Here is a 24,095-nt window from a genome sequence, read left to right on the forward strand (position 1 = left end):
AGGGTTGATATGTTGTGGGGTTGTTAACCAATGTCATAAAACAACATGTGTACTACTGTTTCATGAGGAACTATTTGTTCTGTAAGCCTTCACCTGAAGTACAATTAAAAAAAAAAAAAGAAGAATTCTGCAGAACAAGTCTAATCCGGCTCCTCCTTGAGTGAGTTGCTGCCCGCAGCCTTTTGGTCCCTAACCTCGTGCCTCTCGGTTGTTTTGGGCAATGAACATCAGGCATTGCCCTAAGAACCCAGCCTGTTTTAATACTATTTATTTCTCACAAAAACTGCTTTTATGCTATAGGTTGGTCTGAGCTCAGCCTGGAGCCTGTGGTGCTGATTTTAGCAGCTAGTTTGGGAAAACAGAACACTTCACAGGCACTCGGGAGATAACTGGTGTCTCTTCTAAACCTGGGCTCATAAGCTCAGGGCATCTGTCTGATATGGATATTTTTTTCTCCTTCCCAGTGAGGCACCCAGGAATAGGCTGAAGTATTATATAGCTGAGGCTTTTTTCCTGATCTCTCCATCAGCAGTGAGGCCTGGGGGATTAGCGAGCAGAAGGGTGTGTGTGATGAGAGCTGACTAGAAAATACATGGGTGGGTCTTCAGCCCAAGAAGAAGCTCCTGGCCCCACCCTCCAGACCTTCCTGTCCATAGGAACCTATCTGAGTTTCCCTGGCATGGCCTCGGACAGAACTTGGCCCAGGAGTTGGTGGAGAGTTCCATGTGAATTTTTTTGGCCTTTGGCCACTTCCACAAAACTCAGACAACTGTTTATTCCCTTCAGGTACCTCACCACAGTTGGACATATGGCCAAAGCCATGTGACCTCTGAAGTGTGGGTCGCCCTGGTTGAGGAACTGAGAGTAACGGCTGCAAGAAGCTGCTCTCCATGTGCCTTCTCCCAGCCTTGTGGCTTGACCCCCCTCGTGGGCCTGGGATACGCACTGTGTGTGGTCAGACTCAGCAAGTGAAAACCACAGTCCCACGCACAAGATCATTGTCTCTGACCAAAGGCAGCAGGCTGCAGCTTCAGAGCAAAGCAGTAGACTTTCAGCTGCAGAGAGCTATGGGGACCTCGTGGCTGCAGCAGCACAGTGACAGGAGAGGCGTGCTGCAATTTGAGTGCCATGTGTGCTGGTGCTCTGCTAGGTGCTTTATGTGTATCATTTCTATCCTTAAACAGCACTTTACAAATGAGAAAACTAAGGCTTAGAAGTTAAACAACTTGTTCACAGTTGCAGAGCTAAGCGAAAAGCTGGGAATATTGCCAAGCCCTGTTCTCTCCACTGTTTCTTTCTCTGTCCCTGTGGGCCTACCCTAGTGGAGTTTGATTTTTCCAGTGTCAGCTTTGTTCGAGATGGAAATGCCTGTGAGCATCTGTTACAGTTCAGGCCCTGTACTTGGTCCTTTCCAATATGTTGTAACATTCAGTCCTTAATCAAAGGACTGAATTACTGCCCCCATTTTAGGAATGAGGAAGAGTGATCCTCCATCACTAGAGAGGTGGCAGAAAAGGGCGACTGGGGCTCAAATTGTGAGCCACGAGTTTGTTTGCTGGCTGTTGGCACTGCAGGGACACATAGAACTGAGGATCCTAAAAGGAGGGAGAAGTGCCCAGTATTGGGGAGAGCAAGTGAAGAGAGCTTCTGAGAGGTGTGAAGGCAGGCAGGACGCCATAGAGCAATGGAGGCGCGTGCCCTGGGTCTCGCCTGCCCACCTGCCCACCCAGTCTAGTCCCTGTTCCTGTCAGCCTTGGCTCTTTTGGGGCTCATCAGCCTGGAGAAGCATATGAGCTGGTAGCCACCTCAGCCTGTCAGCACTCGGGCCCCTGGCTTAGTCCGGGGCATCTCAGGAGACCTCAGGCTGGGAAGTAGGGTATCGTAATAACTCTGCTCTTCTTTTCTAGGCTGTGAATTTTTCAAGGAATATAAGGACCGGGATTATATGGCTGAAGGGCTTATTTTTAACTGGAAGCAGGTATGAGCAATAACATTCATTATCTTGGGTCTTAATGTTTGTTTGTGAAGGGAGTCCAAGGAGAACAACAAGGAATCTTTTTGGGGAAAGCTACCCTTTTCCTTTCTCTTCTCTAATGAGTCTCATTTCTCTCCTTTCGCTCTTTCCCGTGTACATACATGTTTAAGTTCTCATCATATATACTTTCCTCTCCCTCTTTTAATCTCTTCCTTTCTTTAAAGGAATTTTTCTGGGACAAGAGAAAAAAAGTCCTTCCTCTCCCAGTTGTCTGTGTAAAGACCGGGAGCTTTTCTGTTTCTTCCCCAGTCGGGAGGAGCAGACCACAGGAAATCTGCTGGGGGCGGAATACAAGTTGATGTGCCTGTTTCCATAGCAAACGCTCAAATGTCTGACTGACAGACTCCGTTTAGCCACAGTGATCTAGCCACTTTGATTTTTAACTGTCCCTCCCAGAGTAGCACAGGCATCTGGCCTGGAGAAAGCAAGAGCTGTGCTGATGCCCCCTGCCTGTGGTCCTCATAGTTCCTTAGTCACAGCTCAGTGACAGGGCCACCACCTGCTCCCATCACTACAGCCTCTTCTTGTAGCCAGCTCACATTTCATGGTGTCTTTCTGTCCCCAGGACTACGTCGATGCCCCACTGAGCATCCCTGACTCCCTGAAACGTTCTCTGAACATTGACTGGAGCCAGTATCAGGTGAGAGGCCTGAATCGAGGGGGACAGGAGGGGACTGAAGGGTCCCTTAGATGCCTGGTGACCTGCTTCTGCCCTCAGACCCCTCTGACTCCCCTGACTTCTCACCTCCAGGAAAGGGAGGGTCTGCTTACCTGTTTAACTCTCTCTCTCCTGATCTGCCCTTGTCCCAGATAACCAAAGCTTTCTGAAGGTTACTTGTTCAGAGGTTTGCGTCCACCAGGGGGTTCTGTTTCCAAAGGACCTCTTGGAGTCTGTTTCTCCATGTCTGGGCTTGAGTGACTTTTTCTCATTTTTTCTTTCTTTTAAATATGTATTCTGCCAGAGGAAGTGCAGAGCTGCCTGACCTCATTTGCTCATAGAAACTTTAAAAATTATTTCCATTGTGTTTCTCTTCTCTGACACTGTCCACCATGGAAGGGCCCATAGTCTTACTGGATATCCATCTGCTGTCTCAGTTACCTAGAATGCTGTAACACAAATCCCACAAGTGGGTGGTTTTAAAGAACAGCAATTTATTTTCTCACAGTTCACAGTGTAGGAGACTGGAAGTCCAGATTCAGGGTATGGCTCTAGAGGGAGGTCCTTCTTTGTCTATTTCAGCTTCTAGTAGCTGCTGGAAATCCCTGGAGTTCCTGGGTTTGAAGATGCATCTACCTTCCTCGTCCGATGGTCTCTCTCTTCCCCTTTGTGTCTGCGCGCACATCTGTGTCTAATCTCTTTACATAACTCAGGTTTAGGATTCACCCTCCACTTGCGTGACCTCAACTGATTGATTGATTACATTACATTAGATTGCATTTTGGAAGGTGATTAGATTACATGAGATTACATCCACAAGTGTAGAGGTTAGGATTCCAGCACACATTTAGGGGGACACGACTCAATCCATAACACCATCTGTCTACCATGTTAAGCCACATAGGCCCAAAGGGGCTGCCAGCAGCCTTACTCGCCACCTGCTTCAGCCAGGATGAGGCTGCCTTGTTCTTCTCACCACCCTCCCCATGTCCTGTCCCCTGCTTGGCTGCCACTGCTCAGCCTCCTCAGGTCTGGCTGACACACTGCCCTTTAGCGTCGGGCTCAGGTGTTTGCTCCAAGAAGACATCCCTAATCTGCCTCTTCTCTTCTGCCCCCAGCAGGTAGGGTGCCTGCCATTGTCTTTTCCCCTCTGCTGTGATCACTGCTTGATAGATCTGCTTAGGCGTCCCCAACTCAGAGGCTGGCACAGAGCTAAAAACTTGAAAGATTGAGCCAGGGAATACCTAGAAACATCCCTTTCCCCTCTTTTTCCTCTGTCCCCAGGTCTGGATAGCCCTCATCCATTTGAGGTCGCTCTTTCTCAGAGAGGCCTGGCCTGTGTTAGGAGCCATGTACTCCCACATCACTTTGTACTTGGCTCTCCCGAAAGCAGGGAGGTTTGTAGAGGAAGGGGCTGTGATTTTCTTGTTTTGTTTCTGTATGTCCAGCACCTAATCACAAAGCAGATGCTCAACAAGTGTTTGAATGAGTGAGTTTGGGTGATGGCAGGTCTTCAGCACAGGCGTCTCCCTAGAAGAGGGCCATGGGGAGGAGAGTGTGCCAGTTATTTGGTGTGGCCTGGAGAAGGAACAGGTTTGGTGGAGCCTGTCCCCTTGTCTCAAGTTCCAGGCTCTACCTAGTTAGGCTTTGGTGGGCTCCCTTTTTAATTTGTTGTATGCTGAAGTAGACCTTACCCCAGCCATCCTTCTGGTCCTTCTGGCACCATTTTTCCTCCTTTTGCAGGTACAAACTGGGTCTGATAAACTACTCATCAAATAAGGTGTGACTGTAGGGATTCAATGTGCTGATCCTTCCAAAGATATTTGCCCCTTTAGAAAGGGGTCTAGTGGTGTGTGAGGAGGAGTTTGCTTGTAGACAGAAGCCTGGGGTCTAGGCCTGGCTGGCCTGGCCCTTCACTCCAGCTCCGTGGCCTTGAGCAAATGACGTTGCTCCCTCCTCTGTAAAGTGAAGTTAAAGACACTATTTCATAGTGGTGGTGAGGTTCAGATACGATCACTGCGTGACAGTGTTCTCCGGACTGAACTACCAGACAGATTTTAGTGGTAATAATTAAAACTAGGCTGCCAGCTAACTCAAGGGAATGAACACTAATAAAATTCCAGGGACAAAGGTAGGAGGGCAGGGCTAGGGTTTTGGAAGCAAGGCTTTCTGCAGAGGCCCTAGTTCCATGAGGCCCACCCCTTCAGTGTAGCTCAGCCCCTTTACTTCACTGGGCCTCCTGCCATCCTCTGCCTCAGCCAGGAATGGACTCTTCTCTCTCTGCCCCTTCAGCATGCAGGTACTCAGGCCTTCTCACTCCTCACTGTCTCCCCAAGGGAGCTCATCTGTCAATCACTCCATTAGCTGAGCTACCAGGCCTCCCATTGTGCTTCCCCCTGTTGACCTTTTGCAGGTGTCCCTTCAAGCTGCCACCTCTCCCCAGCCTACCCTCACCCCTACTGTAGGACAAGCTACCATGTTCACCCAGGCCTGAACCCTGGGTTCTTTTCTCCCCTATGTCCATCGTCAAGTCCCACCAGTCTCTCGGTATCTGCCCTTCTGAAGCTCTCAGAGCCATCTGACCCCCATCTCTTCTGCTACTAGCTAGTCCAGTCCTCCATCATCTCAGTGCATCTCGACCTGACCATAGGCCACTCTTAGGAGTGACTGGGAAAGGTAATAGGAAGCTCTCAGACTAGGAGCTAGCAGACAGCAAGCACTCAGGGGTTAGGTCAGGACTGCCATTGTCACCCTGCCTGAAAACCCGCCACTGACTTGGTTCTCCTCGGGAGACAGTCCACAGACCTCACGTGGCTTACCCAGCTCTCTGCAGTCCCATCTTGCCTGTTCTCTCCCTGCTCTCCTTAAGCCACCCTGGCCTCCTTTCAGCTCCCTAAAGGCCATGTGCTCTTTCCAGCCTTGCAGGAGATGCTGTTCCCAGAGACACTTGTCCCCACCCCTCCCTCTTTTCCTTAGACTCTTACATCACCACCTCCAAGAAGCTTTCCCTAATAGTCCCACGCGTCAGGTTTTAGGTTCTCCAGTTACATGCTCCCATACAGCCTCGAGGTCTCCTTTTTAGTCAGCACACCTGCATTGGTTTATGCTGTCTTCTCTCTCCTGTGATCCCATGAGGGCTGGCATTGCTGTGTTCACCATATGTCCCCAGGGCCAGGCCCTCAGGAGAATCATAGTGATGGTTCCTGAAGGAATCCAAGGGCAGCAGTCCATGTATGTCGTTCGACTCTCTAGGCAACCATGCTGAATTTGTTAGAGGCACACTGGTTCTTTGCTGGCCCTATGGCACCGTCCAGGGGAGGCTGCCCCTCCAGCTGGCCCATGATAGGGCCTGTCAGTGAGGTACTGTTCCCTGAGCTCTATGCCTTGGAGATGCAGAGATACAAACACAGTCTCTGCCCTTGCGGGGCTCAGTCTAGGAAAAAAGGCAAAAAGCTAACCATATGTGTAATAGAGGTATTGACCAGTGGCCGCAGAAGACGGCTGTGGAGAATGTGATTGGGCTGGCCCTTTGAAGGATAAGTAGGAGTTAACAGCCAGGGGAAAGTGTTCCAGACATGGAAAAACAAGGTGTGGCTCTCTGCCCTGTCCCCGGGGATTTTTCTCATGGAACATGTCTCCCAGGTCTTCTCAGGATCAGCAGTCCCCTCAGACTTTTGCTTCTTACTCTGCTACTGTGGGACAGTCCCTCAATGCAGCCTCGTGACTAAGAGTGTGAACGTGGGAGTCTGGCAGGGCTCCTGCATGCTCCAGCTACGCTCAGCTGTGTGACCTTGGGCCCCTATCAACCCCAACCCTGCCCTCACTGGCCTGTGATTCCTACCCCAGCACTGGGAGCAGTGTGAACTTCCTGCTTTCTCTGATCACAAGTTGTCACCTTGAGATCGTCACCGTGTGGTTCGCCCTCTGCAGGTCTCCAGGTTTGGTCAGTTTCTGCCCTCCCCTAGCAGCTGCAGTCACCCCCAGTCCTCCTGCCCCGCCTTGCGTTTTGTTCTGTGTGGCTTCTGCCTCCCTCTCCTCCTGTGCCTCACCCTGCACGAATCACAGCTCAGAGGAAGTCTCTTGGTGATGGTGCGTGTGACACGTTGAGCCAGATGCCTTTAGAGACCCCTTGTGCTGCTGTGGGTAATGACTTCATTAGCACAGTGCTACAGCACTGTCCTGGAGCCAGCGAAAGTGGGTCAGAACTCCCTGGGGGCTGTGGGAGGGTCAGGTAAATGAGCCAGGTTTAAATTCCTGGGAAGACCATTCCAATTGCAGGTGCCATGTCTGCCCTCCCCCCAGGAAGTGCTCTCTGCCGGCATCGCTGCCCTCTGCGCAGCCCAGCATGCTAATCGGCGGCTGTGAGGAGAGGCTGCACCCCACCGGGGAAAAGGGGCCGAGAACTGGGTCAGGCCTTCCACGGAATCCCAGATTCCGAGTGGACTGCTTCTCGGAGGCTGACCTGGGCTTTTTGTGTAGGCTGAAACAGAGGTTCCCCAGCCTCTTTACAGCGTTTGCTTATCTTGTGTCTCCCAGCTCATGGGCCTCATGTTTTAAAAGATTTTGTCTGCCAAATAAACAGCATTTATTATTCATCAAAAGAGTATGCAATGAATAGAGTAAAAAGCGAATGAAACATGTTTGATGAGAAGGTTGGTATTTGAGTTGGTTTCTGTGATGCAGTGACAATGGAAGGAATGACTTTTTCCACTTGGCCTTTTTGAGATGTTGGCCACAGGCTGAAGGCTCTTCGTCTTTCCTGACTCCCTAGACAGCTGTCCTGGCAGCCCAGGAGCCAGAGAAAGCCACATGCTGTCACTGATGGCTTTGCTGTGGGGTGTGAGGCATGGGTTGCCCATCCCTTGCCCTTTCTCGGTGTGCACATCAGCTTAGAGCACCCTGGGTGTGAGGGGCTTAGGGAGAGGCTTGAGGAGGCTGCTGGAGCTGGGGAATGTGAGGTTTAATACCATGTCCTGTGACCAAGAGCTTGTGTACTTTTTTGCTCTGGAATAATCCTTAGCATTTTTTTTTTTTTTAAAGAAGTCCCCAACCTGAGTTGACATCTACCCATAGACCCTTTTATCTTTTCCTCAACAGAGTTGGGACCTAGTGCAACAAACACAAAACTACCTGAAACTGCTGCTTTCCATAGTGAACGGTGATGGTGAGTGTCTCTTCCCAAGCCCTTGAGCCGCTGTGTCTTTGGGTTCATAACACCCCCACATACCTACTTGTTGCCACATGTATGAGGCCACATACCTACTGTCTGCTGAGTGGGAGAGAGATTTGGGGATTCTGGGTGGGATTTGTCCATTGGCAGCTTTATTGTTTCCTCAAAACCCTGGAAAACAAAATTAAGGATTCATTACCACATAACTACATGCATGCTTTGAGCATCTACATTGTCTGTGGGCCAGGACAAGCCTTAATGCAGACAGATAAGGCCTGAGATGAGGCATTCACCACAGCCCAGAGAGAGCTATTTGGCTGTTTGTGTCAGCCTGGCCTCTGTGTGTGCCATGTGTCTAGAGCAGGCCTGCTCTTTAACTCATCAGTACCAATCAGGGCTTCTTCAGAGTTGCACTTGTTTGAACAAATGGAAGTCCAATGGCTAATGTAACCAAGAAGTCCCAAGAGCAGGTTCAGGGACCTAAAGAACATAAGGACTCTTTCTCCATTTCTCATGCCCACTGTTTGTTGTTAGCTTCACAGCCAGCAGCCATTCCAGACTTACTTCCTAACCTCTTAGCTCCCCTAGAGGAGACTAACTCTGTCCCGGTAGTGCCAGTGCCTGTCCTTGAACCAGCTACTATGGCCAGGATTGCAAAGACCATTCCTGCCCCTGAGCTAGTCAGCAGTTCTCCAGTGGGGCAACACTGCCTGCAGAGGGCTTCTGGAAATGTGTGTCTGGAGAGTTGGGCATGGTAGAACTGTGAGGGGACTCCTAGCATTTGGTGGGTATCAGCCAGGGATACTAAATGCCCTGCGATTCATGGGACAGCACAGCGAAGAACTGTCCCATTCCCAAATACCTGTAGTGCCCCCTTGAGAAACACTGGGCTGAGAGATGCAGGCCAGCCCACTAAATGAGCTGGGCAGAGAGGACTGTCCAGGCTGAACTCCCCAGAAGTGCACAGAGACCTGTAGCCAACAGAAAGAAGTGGTGCTGCAGACCAGAGACAGCTGGCCGCCACCCCTCCCCTTTCTGGTAACTAGGTTGGAGAAGAACCTTGGGGAGGCCCGCTGTCGGGGAGGGAGACTAGGGATGGACTGGCTCCCTCATGCCAGCCCCATCTCATTGGGCCTCCTATTCTGTGGTTCTGTGTAGATGACAGCGGGCTGCTAGTGCACTGTATCTCGGGCTGGGATCGGACCCCCCTCTTCATCTCTCTCCTGCGCCTTTCCTTGTGGGCTGTAAGTATGGATGGGCTGCGAATGGGGTCAGGAGGCAGTCAGAGGCCCCTACCAAGATCTCCCTCTTGGGAGCACTAGGATTGTCTCCAGAAAGTATAGAGATTTGGGGTGGACCCCCAGTGCTCAGAGCAGGTGTTCTGCTTAAACCTGTTCTGGATTGGTTGTTACCACTCCCTGCTGTCACAGGGCCCTGGGCTGTCATCTGGGCCTGTGGCTGTGGTCTCGCTCCTGGGATGAGGAGAGGGTGGGGCTTTATTCTTGCTCACTTCATGGGACGGCAGCTTTCGGATCTTGTCATGTCTTCCCTGTTCTGTCCAGGATGGGCTGATCCACACATCCCTGAAGCCTGCTGAGATCCTCTACCTGACTGTGGCCTATGACTGGTTCCTCTTTGGGTAAGCTGAGAGGAATGCAGGTTTGGGGATGGGATGGGGGTCAGAGGGTGGAGCCGATGCTTTGATGACTGAGTTTCTGCACATGAGTAGGTGTGGGGGCTCCCGTGACCTGAGTACCGAGGTGAGGCCGAGCCCACACCCTTGAGAGGACTGAACATGCTGATCAGGCCCCACCTGATGCTCTGGTGCCAAGGATGCGGTCTCTCCCACGTGACTCTGGTCCCTTGTTGGCTGTCTTGTCTTGGGGCTGCTCATTTTGATCCTCTTTGTCTGTTTTTCAGACACATGTTGGTAGATCGGCTCAGCAAAGGAGAGGAGGTGAGTCCTGCTCCCGGTCTGTGCATACAGCTCAGGGCATCATGGCTCTGTTGCTGAGAAGAGGAGAGAATGTTTGGTGCTTGCGTGCTGGGGTCAGACCTGCTGTCCACGCCCCACTCTCCTTGGGGGGCCTGGTGGGGACAGCCCAGGGCAGCGCTCCTCCCTTCTGAGCCTCAGGCTCCTCTCCTGGGCAGACACCCCTAGGCGGGGTGCAAGGCCACCTGCAACCTTTGTTGTCAGTTCTCTCCCCTTTGTTTTGCTGCCATCCTTCTTACGGTGATGTCTGCTGTCGTCTTTTTTTTTTGCACTCAGAGACCAATTTATAAGTCCTTTTCGGTGTCCCCTATCCATATCTCCAAACCATAGAAGCTCTTCTCTGCCCTCTCCTCCCCATCATACCCATTTAGCAGCTTTTAAGCCCCAAGACCCCCCACCCATGCAGTGTCCTGCCAGCACCCCCACGGTCATCCCTCCTGGGGCAGGCACTGCCCTTCCCACCTGGCGCTGCTCGTCCTTCCTCTTCACACGTCATCAGTGTCACTGCCTCTCCTCACTCTCAGCCTTGTTACTACTTTGAGCATCTTTTGACTGTTTGGTATGTTTGTTTTCTCCACGCACAGACCTGGAGTCAGGCTGAGTTTGAATCCCAGTCGTCCTTATTACCTGGGCGACCTTGGGTCACGTCATTAACCTCTGTGCCAGAGGCTTCTGATGTTGAACATGCCAGCCTCACTCAGAGAATGGAGTCTGGATGCCCATCGTGGGGCTTCTCTTCTGTTCTCCTTCCCCCCTCCCCCAATATTCCTGCAGCCTCTTCCTTATCAGGCCCTCCTGAGGCTGCCCTCCTCCCAGGCTTGTGCCTCCTCCTTTTGTTCCTCCTTCTCCTTCGGCTGCTCCTCTCCCTCCCACATCTTTTCTGAGAACGTATCACATCTACCAGGGCTGCACAGCTCATAAGCCTACCCCTCCAGGAACTCTGCTAGAGGCGGCTACTTTGGCATTGAAATCAGTGCGTAAAGCCCCTTTGTAGCCTCTCATATGAGACTTGCTGGCACCCCAGGACATTCTGCCCTCCATTGCCTACCCCCCACCAAAAGCAGGCCAGATGCTGCCCTCAGAGATCTGGACGGAAGATGCCGAGCCAGTCTGGGGCCACTCGCCGCATAAGCCAGAGGGTCTGCGGAGCTGGGAGGGTTCGTCTTCAGGATGGGGGCTTGTTCTCTTACCCTCACCAGCCACTTACTCAAGGATGCTTCAAAATGGTGTTTTTAAACTAAGAAAACCAGGCATCATATTAGAGAAACCCTGCCTGCTCTGCCCCTCCCCTCCCTTCAGGGTTCAGTTTCATTAGCATATTAAAGACTTAAAAAGTCTGCAGTGAGCACACCTATCTTACGTAATACAACATTTTGATGCTGATCTGACCCGGGTGGTTTGGGTTTTTAAGGCAGTCTTCTGGGGCTCTGTGGGAAACCATGTGGGTATTTCTCTGAGGGAGGGGTTTCTGGACCCCCCATATCAGGGTCACTTGGAGAGTTTATTTAAAAGCTGCAGAGCCAGAAACTCTGTGCACTGGCTGGAGATCCACTGGACTGGGGAGAAAAGGGGATTTGCTTGTGGAGGGGGGGCTGCAGCCAGGGACCCAGCGCGCTCTTCTTCCTGAGCTACCTCAGTTTCAGACCTGAACGTCTCGGCTCCTGACAGTGTGGGCTCCAGCCCTTCTGACCCCCTGTCTCTGGGCTGCCTCCCAATTTGATCCCTTTCCCTTCATGTTCCTGCCATGTCCATTAATCTCCCTGCCCCCAAATTCTCTCTCTCCAGGTGTCTTTCCCTGTTAGCCTCTCTTCTTGGGGGGTCCTTAGAAGGGAAGTGAGAGGAGAAGCCATCATTTCCTTTATCCTGTTCCACAGCATGCAAACGTGTGTTGAGTTTGAAGGTAGGATTTGGAAAATCACAGACTTAACCTCTCGGCATTCCCAGGAAGGAAACACTGTCCCTGCCTTCTGCTCCTCAGCCCAAGTGCGTCTGCCAGGCCTGCAGCCTCTCTACACCCAGACCATTTCTAGACCAGAATATCCAGCCAGGGTCCCTAAAGTGGGGCTGCTGTCCCCAGGAATCCTGCCATCAGGAGTCTTCTCCCTGAGGAAGGCCGTCTTCTCATTGCACGCTGCTTTTTGGTCTGTTTCAGATTTTCTTCTTCTGCTTCAATTTTTTGAAGCATATCACCTCTGAGGAGTTCTGTGCTCTGAAGACACATAGGTAAGGGGAGGTCTGCTGTGCTCTGGGCGGGGCCTCTCCTGCTATCTTCTTCCTGCTCTGCCTAGTTCACTGAGTGCCTGGCAGGCTGGCAGTCACCTGCCTGACTGCTGCCTGAGGCCAGAGTAGGGGCCCCTGGGGAGGGCCAGGAGGTGAGAGAAGCATTTCTGCAGGAGAGGCCAAGTGCTGAAGTCAGCCTGGAGTCACAATAGCTGAAGGCTTGGGGCCGGACAAGTGGGGCAGGGTGCTGCAGAGAACAGGCAGCCCAAGGACAGGAAGATCCCAGTTCCCATACTCTCTGCCACTTCCTCAGGCTCCTTGCCCCTGCAGAGCTGCTGAGCCTCCGGCCTGCCCGCCTTGGGTTACTGCGGAAGGCATGCCTGCACCACGGTGCAGCCCACCACGATGGAGCAAAAGTGCTTCCAGCCTGGGAAATGGGCATCTTGGCTGGCAGTTGCCATAGGGCCCCTTGGGAATTGGTGTCTTTTCTGAGTCCCTTGCCAGCCTAATGCAAGCTCCCAGACCTGCACTCTCAGGGCTAAGCTGAGAGAGGGAAGCATGCTTTCCTGGCCTCAGAAACCTGTACCCATATGTTGATCAGAACCAGGCAGTGAGGCCCAGAAGTGGGCCTAGCGTTTTATAACACTCTTTAGGCAGGACTGTCTCCATGAGCTGTCAGCCGCTTGGAGCCTCTTTTCTGGTAGGGGGCTGGGGAGGGGTGGTGTTGCAGAGGAGACCCCAGCTAGATCTGGAATTCTCTGCTCTGGGTGTCTGCTTACAGGAGAAAGAGTTTGTCAGCCCGGGATGCAGGCTTCACCCTGGAAGATCTCTACATGTTGAGTGAGTGCCATGCCTCAGCAGACTCCTTTCCTCTGCACATCTTTCTGAGTATCGACCATGTAGGAATTGTTTGTTCTAGAAGCTCCTCTTTCCAGCTGTATGGTGTGGAAGAGGTGGGGACCAGTACTGGGAGAAGACAGTATGCTGACTGATGGCACTGACTTCTTTCAGGGCGGAGGGACCGTGGCAGCACCACCAGCCTTGGCAGCGACTTCTCCCTGGTCATGGAGAGCTCCCCAGGAGCAGCTGGGAGTTTCACCTACGAGACTGTGGAGCTGGTCCCAGCAGGAGCACAGACTCAGGCAGCTTGGTGAGGAGCCAGTCTTGCTCACAGCTGTGGCCCAGGGCACCAGCTCTGGGGAGCAGGGCGGGAGCTCTGGGAACAAAAGGGCCCCCGACAGCAGGCCTGAGAGGACAGCTCCGTGCCCCTGCTGTCTCTGCTGGGCCTCTGAGGCCAGCCATCTGGTTGGGGAGGAGCGCCATCCATGCTGGCCCAGGTGCCTAAGGGGCTGGGGGCTCCCTGTGGCATGAAGGAAGAACCTGCAGGGCTAGGCTGGGGTGGGCAGGCAGGCAAGTGAAGAGAAGGGGGGCTGGTGTTAAAGGAACTCCCTGAGGGAGCTCCCATGTGTCATCTGCCTGGGAGGTAGGGAGCCAGTTTAGAAAACAGGAGAAAAGCCACAAGGTGATGATTGGGAACTGGAACTTGAGGGTCAGTTCCTTTGAAAATCTGAGGAGAACTAGCAACTTTCTTTCTAGACAAATAGCTCAAGTTTTGCATAACATTTGAGAGGGAAGGGAGTTTCTGAGCTCTAAGTTAATCCCTTTTCTCACGTGGACTCTGAGGCCAGTAGGCCAGTGTTACTTGGATCCCAGTTCCGCCATGAAGACCCAGTCCTTGCTGCCATGGCACTGAGTAGGCCCCTTCTCAGAGGAAGGAGAGGCTGGGCCCTGAGCGTTGGCGGGGCAGCCACCAGCCTGACAACCCTTCTCTTCCACTGCAGGAGGAAGAGTCACTCGTCCTCTCCACAGAGTGTGCTCTGGAGCCGGCCGCAGCCCTCGGAGGACCGCCTGCCTTCCCACCATGGGCTGGTGGAGGCCAAGTCCTCCAGCTCCTCGTCCTCAAACCATTCTGACAACTTTTTCAGGATGGGTAGCAGTCCCCTGGAGGTCCCCAAACCTAGGTGAGGAGCTCCAGAGTCCCCCCTTGCTGGTGGAGGGGGGTAGGCTCCTCCTCCTAACAAGGCTAGAGGCAAGTATTCCAGCACCTGAGCTGCCTTTGCTGGTATTTTAAGATCTCGTGCCGTGGTGTGTGGCCTGGTGGGCAGTGGTATCCAGGAGGCCAGTGGAAATCAACAAGCTTTGTGAGCCAGGCCACTGTTGGGAGGATGGGGTTGTGTTTGGCACAGAGCAAGGGCTAATTTGTAGGGTGGTTTGAGAGACTCCTTCTTCCTGGGGCCTGGCAGATGGGAAGACCAAAAGATGGCAGTGACATGATGTGATGGGCAGGAGCTGGCAGGCCTCAGCCCCCTCTGGACCTCATGCTCTGATTGAAGAGGATGGACCTAGATGCTCTGAGTCCGTCCTGTTGTCACATTCCATGCCTGAGTTGGGGGCAGTGAGGGGAGCTAGGGAGCTGGCTAGATGTCTGTGGCTGGGCAAACCCTGCAGGATGACACAGTTGGACAGGGCACGCTCAGCCTGGATGGACGCAGCAGAAGTGTGGCTGGGTATGCTGCAGGAATGGCGTGTCCTGGATGTCATGAAAGCTGAGCCCTGGGCCAGAGACTTAGGATTGAAGGATAGGGTTTGGCCCTTGGAGAAAGCATATTTTAGCTGCTTTATACCTTTTTTTACATGTTAGAATGTTGTGAATTTCTTTCTAATTTCTTGAGGATATCTCTCCAGAAGGGGAGAACAAAGCAGTGTGGAACATAAGAGGTCCTTAATAAACTCCAGGGAGAAAGGAACATTTGACAGAAAAGAGATGCGCTTTGGACTCCATCCCAGACTCAAGCCCAGCTCCGCCGTGTAGTGGTCATGTGACTTTGGGGCTCAGTTTCCTCTTCGGTAACAGTCTTAGCCTGTTAAGGAAGGACCTTTTGAAACTTCTGGAACCTTCCTCCCATCACCATCCTCTTTGGTTTTTCTCGGTGGGACTCTGTGGCAAAATCAGGCAGTGGAGAATGATGGGGACCTCCCCACATAGGAATAGCAGATAAGCTGTGAGGTGAGGAGGAACTCCTGGCTGCACTGTCCAGGGGAGACCCTGTGTGCTCACATCTGACAGGGAGCCCTGTAACTCAGAACATGAAAATGTCAGCGAGTGCTATAGCAGAGTCTGTTAAATGAGACCACACAGATCCTCTGGCCCCACAGGAGGTTTGGGGGACATGGCTGAGCAGAGGGATGGTGCCAGGGAGACAAACACACTTGGCCTGTGCTCGTTCCTACCCTCCGTACTGGGCTGACATGCATGCCCGCCACCCTTGTGCCTGCCACAGCACTGCATGACCCTCACTTTTCTGGGCTGAGCTCCTGTTTGTCATCCCTGCCTCCATTCTCCCTGCAGAGCTGGGCTGCACAACTGGGACAGAAACCAAAAGATTCCCCTTGTCTTCTGGGTCATACCCCAATCTGAGCTGGCCAGACTGCTGAGGGCTCCCAAGCCAAGGTACCCCCCAACACTTCCCCAGACCCCTAGCTTATTATCATCCCTTTCTTCTGCCTGCCAAAGATCCTACCTTCCGATCTTGTGATAGTTTCAGGGGAGGAGAGAGAAGGCTGCCCCTACCCACCTCTCTCAGCCTCACCAGTGTTTCTCTCCCTGCGGTGGGTGATTCAGACTCTTTGGCCGGTCCAGGGTGACCCCCTCAGGAGGCTGAGGGGGGTTGGAAGTGTCCTCCTGGCCTTGAAGCCCTGTGTGCAGGGGCCTGGCCAAGCCAAGGATAGCTGGACCAAAGAACAGTGGGGCGAAAGGCTTCTCCGAGCTTTGGGTGGGCTGTGTGAGATGTTAGATGATTCTGCCGCTGTCTTCTGGGAATGCCCCCTTGGGGCTGGGATGGGCTGGCAACACGGTTTTCTTGGATTAGATGCCAGTTTGCAATAGGTTTTGAAAGACTAGATTATTCAGATTTGGAGTATTCTGATAATGTATTTCCATTAACATTAAAAATTAGTATCTTAAAGTGCCTGAGGGATCCTGCCATTAGCTTCCCTGCCTCTTGGATAGCAATAGCCAATCAGCTCTTAAATGCAGTAGGAGGAGCTATGTGGAAAGAAACCCTGTAAAGCTATTTATGACAACCAGAATTCTCATATGTGAACTCTCATATGTGAACCGTGTGGGTGTTATATGCTCCAAATTTTGCAAGCGTATATTGCTTTGAAAGCAGGTCTCACCTGTGAAAGGAATTGGTAAAGCTTTGTTCTCAGTAGTAGGTGTGGCCGGGTTGGGAAGAAAGTTCTGTAGGGCACTGATTTTTTTTAATTTTTTATCGTACTTTAGGTGAAAGTTTACAGAGCAAATTAGTTTCCCATGTGATAGTTTGTAGGTAAAGTGTTCCATGACACTGGTTGCATTCCCCACAGTGTGTGAGCACTCTCCCCATTTCCTCTCCGAGCTCCCTGTTTCCTTTCTTCAGATTTTCTGGGGCACTGATTCTTATCCACCCCCAACCCTGTGCCTCTGTCATTGGGAAGACTGGTGGTTTTTTGCATTGTTAGCTGCCACTGCAGCGGCTTCTGACTGGGCTGTGTTTTTGAACCCTTGTTAAATCTCGCATCAGTCACAAGGCTGGGGCTGGGAAGGAGCAGGCCAGTGCTCCAGTTGACATGCCTCCCCAGGCCCTGGTGTGGTGTTTGGCCTTAGTCTCTGCCCTGGAGTCAGATGTTCATTGGTGTAGGGGGATTGCTAGCACAGTATTGCCGGTGCCAGGAGGAATGGTGCCACCACTGAGTCCAGCATGAAGTTAAGCCGCATGACGAACAGTGAACGTGTGGCTGAGGGACATCCTGCAGCCTGGCTGAATAGCTACATAGCAACATAGGAACCAATCTCTGCTACTCAGTTAGCTGTTCCCTCCTCCCATCACCACTACCAGCTAACTCCCCTAGCAATGAGCTCTGTCCCAGGCTGTCTTTAAGGAGGCAGCCTTTACCGAGTCTCAGAGAAACCAAACTGCTTTCTGTAACACATGTTGTTCTGTTCCATGTTTGATGTGTTCTTGTATGGGGCCACAGCTCCACACCAGGAATGAGTGGTGAGAAGTCTAAAATCATTGCCAGCTCAAGACCCAGAAGAGAAAACTTGGGACCCCAGCATACTTCTCATACTACTGTAGGAATCCCACAGGTCCCTGGTTCTGTGATACTTTTCTTCCATTCTCACCCCCATCACCTCCACTCCCTATGGATGTTTAAAGGCCAGGCTGCAGGGAGAGAGGTTTCTTTTCATATGTGTTAGGAAATCCTGCCCTCAGTATCTTCAGAAGTCAGTTCCTCTGAGTTCAGACCCTTGTTGAACTGAAAGACTCTTCCCCAAGTCCCAGTTTCTGAAAGCATTTACTTGGGCAGAGGCTGTGGAGCCATCTGGCAACATGAGAGGGAGGCCTTGGGAATCAGCTGTGGGGGAAAGTTTGGGTGAGATGACATCCCACCCCTTGAACATCCAAGATTCTAGATCTTGAATCAAAGAGTAATTTTCTCTGTGGCCCCAGATGAGTGACTTGATGTCTTTGGGCTTCCGTTTTCTCCTCTGTAATCAGAGACTTAGACCGTAATCAGGGGCTTAAGACTGGCGGTCCCAGGGTCCTTCCTAGCTGTGTACCTTCAAGTTTATGTCAGTTCAGATGCTTGCAGATGGAAATAACAAGATTTAAATGATAAAGGATGCTGTTGGTTCGTATGGAAAAGTCTGATAGAAAGGTGGCCTTCAGGCACAGCCTGATCAAGACTCCAGCTTCATTTTCCTGTGATTCTTTCTGCTTGCCTCTTTCTACATATTAGCTTTGTTCTCTGGCCAGCTTCTCTAATAGTAGCAAACTAGTTACCAGCAGCAGCTCCCGGGACATACTGCTTCCTTCTGCACATCCACGGGTCTTGTGAGGCCCTCTGTTTCCAACCATAGATCAGAAGCACTGAGTTTTAATCTAGTTGGGGGTTATGTGCCCATCCCTGAGGCCCCCACCACACCTCATGAGGAAGGAAAATCAGTGCATCATGGGGCTGCTGCTTGGGCTCGGTCATACCTGGGCTTGAATCCCAGCTTTGCCACTATTGGCTCTGTGGCTTGGAAAGTTACTTCCCATCTGTGAGCTCCATCTTTAAAGTGGGAATAATGATCCTAGATGCCATAAGTTTAGGTTTAAATGAGATAATGGAGCAAAGTACTGGCACATAGTGAACATTTACTGTGCTCAGTACAGTGTAGCTGTGGCTCAGGACCTGCCCTCATCAATCACATATCAGGGCCTGTGGGCTATGTCCGGCACCAGGACAACTGGGTAAAAGGCCAGGCCTGGTACCCCACCCAGACCCATTTCTTATTGTGTGGGTTGGGCCATCTCTGCTTATCAGAATAGCCTTGTGCCTCCTTCCAACCTGCTCCAAGTTGGCCTGCGACAGGGCGTCTGACAGAGAGGTAGGAAGGAGAGTTGGAATTTTTGCTCTCTCAGGGCTGTGAAGAAGGGTTGTTTCTCTCTAAGGAAAGACATTTTGCTGAGAAGCCCCCCGTCCTGGGCAGAAATGTGGACCCTCCAAGTGCCCAGACATTTGGACAGCTGGCCTCTGAAGTGCTGTTGGCTCCGTAGTCTGGACTGAGGCCAGGCCTCCAGTTTGAGGACTGGTCACATGTTCTTTTCAGTCTCATAGTGGGGGACCAGAGGTGGTGGAGCACAGACCCCCTTCTGCCACTCTGTTTGCCCTTGCACGAGAGTGCAGGAGAGGAGAGTTTGCGATCTGATTAAGGCGAGTGGAGCTACTTGTGTGCTCCGGCAGACTTGCAGGTTTTCCTCCCTTTTGGTATGCAGGTGCAGGCCCATTCTTTGGCACCTGTCTCTTCTCCTTTAGATGTCCCCTCCCGCCCCCTAACTCAGACTGGCATTTATGAGCACATCTCTGCTTAGCACAGCCCCTGATCTCAAACCCAGGAGCAGAACAGAGCTGTGCTTTGCAACTCTCTTTGACAAAAGCCTCACGTAGGGGGATTTGCTTGGAGCCCATGTCCTCAATCTTGAAAAATACAGGGGTCTGCAGAGATGGCTGCGCCGAGTGACGACGGCTTTCCATCTCCCTGGGAACAAGCACCTTGCTGCTTTTTGTGCTGCCTAATCCGCCCTGACAGCTGTCCCCTGGCTGCTCCAAGCGCAGGTCTTGTCTGTTGGTGCTGCCTGCTGGGTACTGGGAGAAGCAAAGGAAGTGACTAATCTAGGGGGTCAGGAATCCTTGAGGGAACCTGTCTGTAACCACATTGCATTTATCCGCCTTTTTCCCTTTGGAGCGGGGTTGGGGCATAGAAACTTCCCCTCATTCCTGGCCTAAGAAGGAGCCCTGCTTCCTCTGGTCAGCATCTCTTCCATTCCCTCAGTGCTCTCTGTTCTTAGCAATTGTTTTCCCACAAACTGCTAAAACTAGAAAGTCTGCCCTCAGGTTTGAACAGTAGATGGGCTTTGTGGAGCCAGGTTGCCCCTCGGAGAAGGGTTAAGCTGACTGAAGTCTCCACATGACCTGGAGGAAGAGCAGGGCAGTCTTCAGACTTGGCGGTCTGTGGCCTGCCCTTGTCTGGTAAGCGGTCTCTGATCTACAGACCGCCCGAGCCCTGCCACTTTCCTCTTGTCTAGAAACAAGGAAGTCCTGCCTTGTCGGTACTAGGGGCTTCCATCAGGTAATAGAGCATGTCCTGTTCTCATCCCACGTGCTACTGCCATATACCTTCTAGAGCTGAGCAGAAGTAATGAATGCGGCAAGTCTGTATGTTGCAGGGATTCCAACTCATGGCAGCTTTACTGTAGAAAGCCATCTGTTTTCCCTGGTCTCCAGGTGGTTTGTTTCAGGACAGATCTTCGGTACTAGGTCAGTCAGACTTGGGTTCGAAAGTCTCTCCTTGCACTCACTGGCTGTGGGACTGTGGGCATGTGTCTTACCCTCTCTGGGCTGCCGTTTCCTCATCTCTAAGGTGGGGCTGGCTAGGGACTGCCAGAGTTGCACTCGGGGGCAGCTGCTTGAGATAAGGCTGACCTGGTGACCCAACAGGACCTCCAGCTAGAAGCCCTTGACTCCATCCAGCTGGGTTGGCCTAGGTCACCGAATGATTTTCTCTGCCCCACCACCATCACTGTTCATGCTTCTGCCCTGTTTCTGGGTCCCTACAAAAGCACCTTCTGCCATTCATAAAGGCTGACACATCAAAGATGATGCACCCTGGAGACTGGGGTAGCAACAGAAGGATCTTGTTTGATGTCTCCGCACCACCTCTCCATGGGCTGGGCTACTGCCCAGAAACAGAGCAGGCTCAGGAAGAGGGGTTGGCTGTTTGTGGGGAGGAGGTGGCAACAGTAGATTCCTAGCACACCTCTTTCCTCTCCCTCCCTTTCCCCCAGACCTCCATCTGAAAGGCCTGATGAAGCTGTCAAGTTGGCTGCCTGATTCAGCCCTTCCCTCTGGGCATGGCCCAGTGAATTTGCTGGGCTGATGCTTGTGAATGCAAACTATGGCTCTGGGAAGGGCAGCTGCAGAGGAAGGGGGGCGTCAGGGCTCTCATCAGCCTACTCTTCAATCCAGATCACCGCCATCCACAGTCCTTTGGTGGCCCTGGGTTCTGCACTGTCCACCCTGCAGATCTCCATGCCAAGGGTGTGAGGTGGTCCTGCCTCCCTGGTTCAGCCTTGGCTTCCTTCCTTTCAGTGTTGTTGATCATACTTGCTGTGTCTGTCACCAGGGCAGGCATGCCCGGACCCCAGGCTTTGGTTGCTGGCTCACTTCCTGTCACCAAGCTTTGTTCCTGCTCCTTTGCTCCCAGAAGTCTTTGCATGAAGCATTGTTCTCTCAGCTGAGCCTGCCTTATGGTCTGCTCTTCTTTCTTGCTCATGACCTCTATCCAGCTTTTTTATACTTTGGAAATAGTGGTTGACTTTGCAGATGCCCCACCAACAGAACATTGTGGCCACAGCCCAGGACTACTCCAGCCTCCTGTCCCCTCCAGGGCCCCGTCAGGCATATGACTGACTGTGCATCGTCTCCCTCTCTCTCCTCTCTGCCCCAGATCAGTGGACCATCCCCTGCCCGGATCCTCTCTCTCCACAGACTTTGGCAGCTGGCAGATGGTAACGGGCTGTGGCAGTATTCAGGAACGGGCTGTCCTGCACACAGACTCCTCTCTCCCTTTCAGCTTCCCGGATGAGCTCCCTAACAGTTGTCTGTAAGTGTCTTGCTTGAGAAGGCAGGATGCTCCTCTGCCCATATCAAAAGCTAGTGAGCAGTATGAACCCCTGAAACTATTACCCTAACATAATCTTTAAACCTTAAGCTAAAAATATCCCCTGAAGCCTTCTTAAAACCAAACAGTAGTTTAACTAGTAAAGAATGTCTGCCTTGAGCATTGTGCTCTTTTAAGAACTATTTACATGGGACCAAATGACAACAGCAACTCGTAAGATAGGAACCTTAGTGGGCAGTGAGTTTATGTTAATGGAGGAGAAACAACTCAGGAAAGGAGGGTGAGAATGCTGTACAACTTGAAGACTGTAAACAGTGTCACTGAATTGTACATATAGAAACTGTTGAATTGCTGTATGTTCTGCTGTGTATATTCTCAATAACAACAAAAATAGGAATGAAGCAGAGGCTGGCTCCGGGGAGCTGGCTTGGGGTTCCTATGCCTCCTGACAGCTTAGTAACCCTCACTGCTGCGCCCAGTCCCCTGGGGTGTGAAGGAGGACTTCTGGGCTGCTCAGGAAGTGCCTTAGGGGTTGTGTTCGCTCACCCCAGCCTCTGAAGCCATCCTCGGTGTCTGGGGGCGTTCCCTAAGGGAAAGCTGGCTGGACTGTAACTATAGAAAATTCTATTTCTGTCCAAAGCATTGCTTGACGTGAGAATCCTTTGAAAGCAGAACAGTGGGGGTGGTAGTGAAGGTAGGTGTATGGTGGAGACAGAGCCAGAAAGGAGCTGGGTTTGCCAGAGGGCTGTGCTCTTCTGAGCAGGACCAAGGGTTCCTTTCTGTCCCTTCCTCCTCTTGTCTTCTGCTTTTACCTCTGGGCAGGAAAGACAATTGGATGGGCATACTAGTCCCAAGCCCAGAAAATCCTCTACCCCCAAGGCTTCAGTACTGGGCTTCAGCGGTTAACATCTGCCTGCGAGGCTGCCTCTGTGGAAGCTGCCTGCTCTGCCCCCCACAGATGTCAGGCAGGGGAGAGACTCTGGCAGCCTGGGGAGCAGGGTTTGCTCCTCAGATGTGGCTGCCGGAGGACCCCTCAGCAAGCCTTCCCTCTGCTTCCATACCATGGGCTGGATGAACTTCAAATGCTGGGGATTCATTGCCCACCCCCCGCTGCCGACCAGAACGCAGCTCATGCCCACCAAACCATGAGGAGTGGGGAAGGAAAAGGGCCCTGGAGCCTGTGGAGGGCAGGCAGGCAGGGCCAGGCCTTGGGATTTCAGGATGGAGGTGGTAGTCCCTGCAGCCAGAGAGTAGCTGAAAGGCTGCAGAGGCCACTACTGCCTGGCACAGCGTCCAGGTAGCCATGCCCCTCAGCCGGAAACAAGATCTCTATCTTCAGTTTTTGTAGTGGGGGGGAAAAAAAGTACTGTCTGTGCCTTTCTGTAGGGACTTCCTTGATCAGCCAAACTGGCCAAAGTGCCATCTCTAGAGGAAGCGCAGACTTCTCTGCCACTGCCCAGTAGCACCCCTTACCTGGCATTAGCCACTGAAATAGGCAACTCCAGCCCCAGACCACCCTGCCCAGAACCTACCATTCAGGGCTTAAGCAGTTCTGAGCTAGCCCACCCTCAGGCTTCTGGGTGGTTCCCAGAGAAGGGCTAGATCCTGTGTGATCTCATGGCCTCCCAAGATTTGCGGGGAGAGGATGAGGTCAGGATCTAGTCCTGGCAAGATCACACAGTATGTGGGTTCAGGCTTTGTTACTGGAGAGACTTGGTCCACATTCTAGCTCTTCTGTTCACCTGCTGTGTCTTGGGGTATCAGCCTTGACTTCTCTGAGCCTGTTTGCTCATCTCTTGAGAGGGAATGGCACTTAGAGTGGTTCTAGTCCCTGTCTGCCCATTGTCCGCCTTTGACGCTGTGGGTCCTCAGTTGGATCACATGTCCTCTCTGGGCTCTGGTTTTCTTGTCTCTAAATGGTGGTAGTCTTTTTCCCTCTGCCTCCGAGGAAGTGAAGGGTAGAGAGAATGCACATGTATATACCTTGGGGGTGTTCTGTGAATGCAAACCACTAACCTCAGTTTCTCCCGTTTATGCTGTGAGGGGAGGCCGAGGAAGCACACATGGCCTCCCGCCTGTGTAAACCTAATTAGAAAGTAAAGATCTAGGGCCATGTGTCTCCCCCAAGTTCCAGGAGAGACTTTAGGTAGTCGTTCATGGTGTTGCAGGAATCAGTATCAGTTCCATTTTCTTAGTGCTGCTCCCAGAGCTAATTGGCTTTCCTTTGCCCCAGAACCTGCTATTGCTGTTTCTTTCTCACACACAAGCACACATCACCCCCACCAATCCACTTTCCCTAGGGTCCTGTCTAGCCTCAATGCTGAGGCCTGGTCTGTCTGCCAGACTTACCCAGGGCTTCCATTTAGCATCAAGCTATAGGGTGCAAGTCATGCTTGGCTTGGGATTTGGGTACATTGCTGCTGCCTCTGACAAATCCCTGGGGAGGGATTGTCCAGGAACTGGTTTCTTGGGGGAAAATATGAATTGAAGTTGGTGGTCAGGACTAATCTTAGTGCCTGGGGTCAGTCGGATGTGAGGGCTCATCTCCTGCAGTCTGTGACCCCTTGAGAGAGCCCCCCAGGAGACACCATGTGAGTACTGACCTTTTCTCTGACGCCACATCTGTCCCAGCCCTAGACTGCACACCTCTGAGTCCAGAGGTTGGGTGTGGCTCATACCTCGAGCCTCTTCTGATAAAAAAATCTTCAGGAAATCAAAGAGCCTCAGACAGAAGTCATGCTTTGATTG

The 24,095-nt window shown here is 52.1% G+C and overlaps 2 protein-coding genes across 4 annotated transcripts in view; both read left to right on the top strand.

Moving 5' to 3' along the window:
- Positions 1–24,095, top strand: part of MTMR14 (myotubularin related protein 14) — a 48,704-nt gene that overhangs the window by 23,100 nt on the left and 1,509 nt on the right. Inside the window, exons 8-18 of one of the 3 annotated variants that reach the window (XM_004368302.2) lie at positions 1,908–1,978; positions 2,601–2,675; positions 7,791–7,857; positions 9,022–9,107; positions 9,426–9,502; positions 9,784–9,820; positions 12,009–12,079; positions 12,858–12,916; positions 13,088–13,226; positions 13,918–14,097; positions 21,174–21,329. In XM_004368302.2, coding sequence (XP_004368359.1) covers positions 1,908–1,978; positions 2,601–2,675; positions 7,791–7,857; positions 9,022–9,107; positions 9,426–9,502; positions 9,784–9,820; positions 12,009–12,079; positions 12,858–12,916; positions 13,088–13,226; positions 13,918–14,097; positions 21,174–21,329 — 1,018 coding nt within the window. Of the gene's footprint in view, positions 1–1,907; positions 1,979–2,600; positions 2,676–7,790; positions 7,858–9,021; positions 9,108–9,425; positions 9,503–9,783; positions 9,821–12,008; positions 12,080–12,857; positions 12,917–13,087; positions 13,227–13,917; positions 14,098–21,173; positions 21,457–24,095 lie in introns of those variants that run through there. The other 2 variants (XM_023737340.1, XM_004368303.1) reach the window with 2 other exon arrangements.
- The window catches only part of CPNE9 (copine family member 9), a 28,141-nt gene continuing 23,992 nt past the window's right edge, over positions 19,947–24,095 (top strand). Inside the window, exon 1 of the mRNA XM_004368300.1 lies at positions 19,947–19,951. The gene's annotated coding sequence lies outside the window, so the exon portion shown is untranslated. The remainder of the gene's footprint in view (positions 19,952–24,095) is intronic.

This window comes from Trichechus manatus, unplaced genomic scaffold (assembly GCF_000243295.1).
Source record: "Trichechus manatus latirostris isolate Lorelei unplaced genomic scaffold, TriManLat1.0 scaffold00001, whole genome shotgun sequence".
Lineage (NCBI taxonomy): Eukaryota > Metazoa > Chordata > Mammalia > Sirenia > Trichechidae > Trichechus > Trichechus manatus.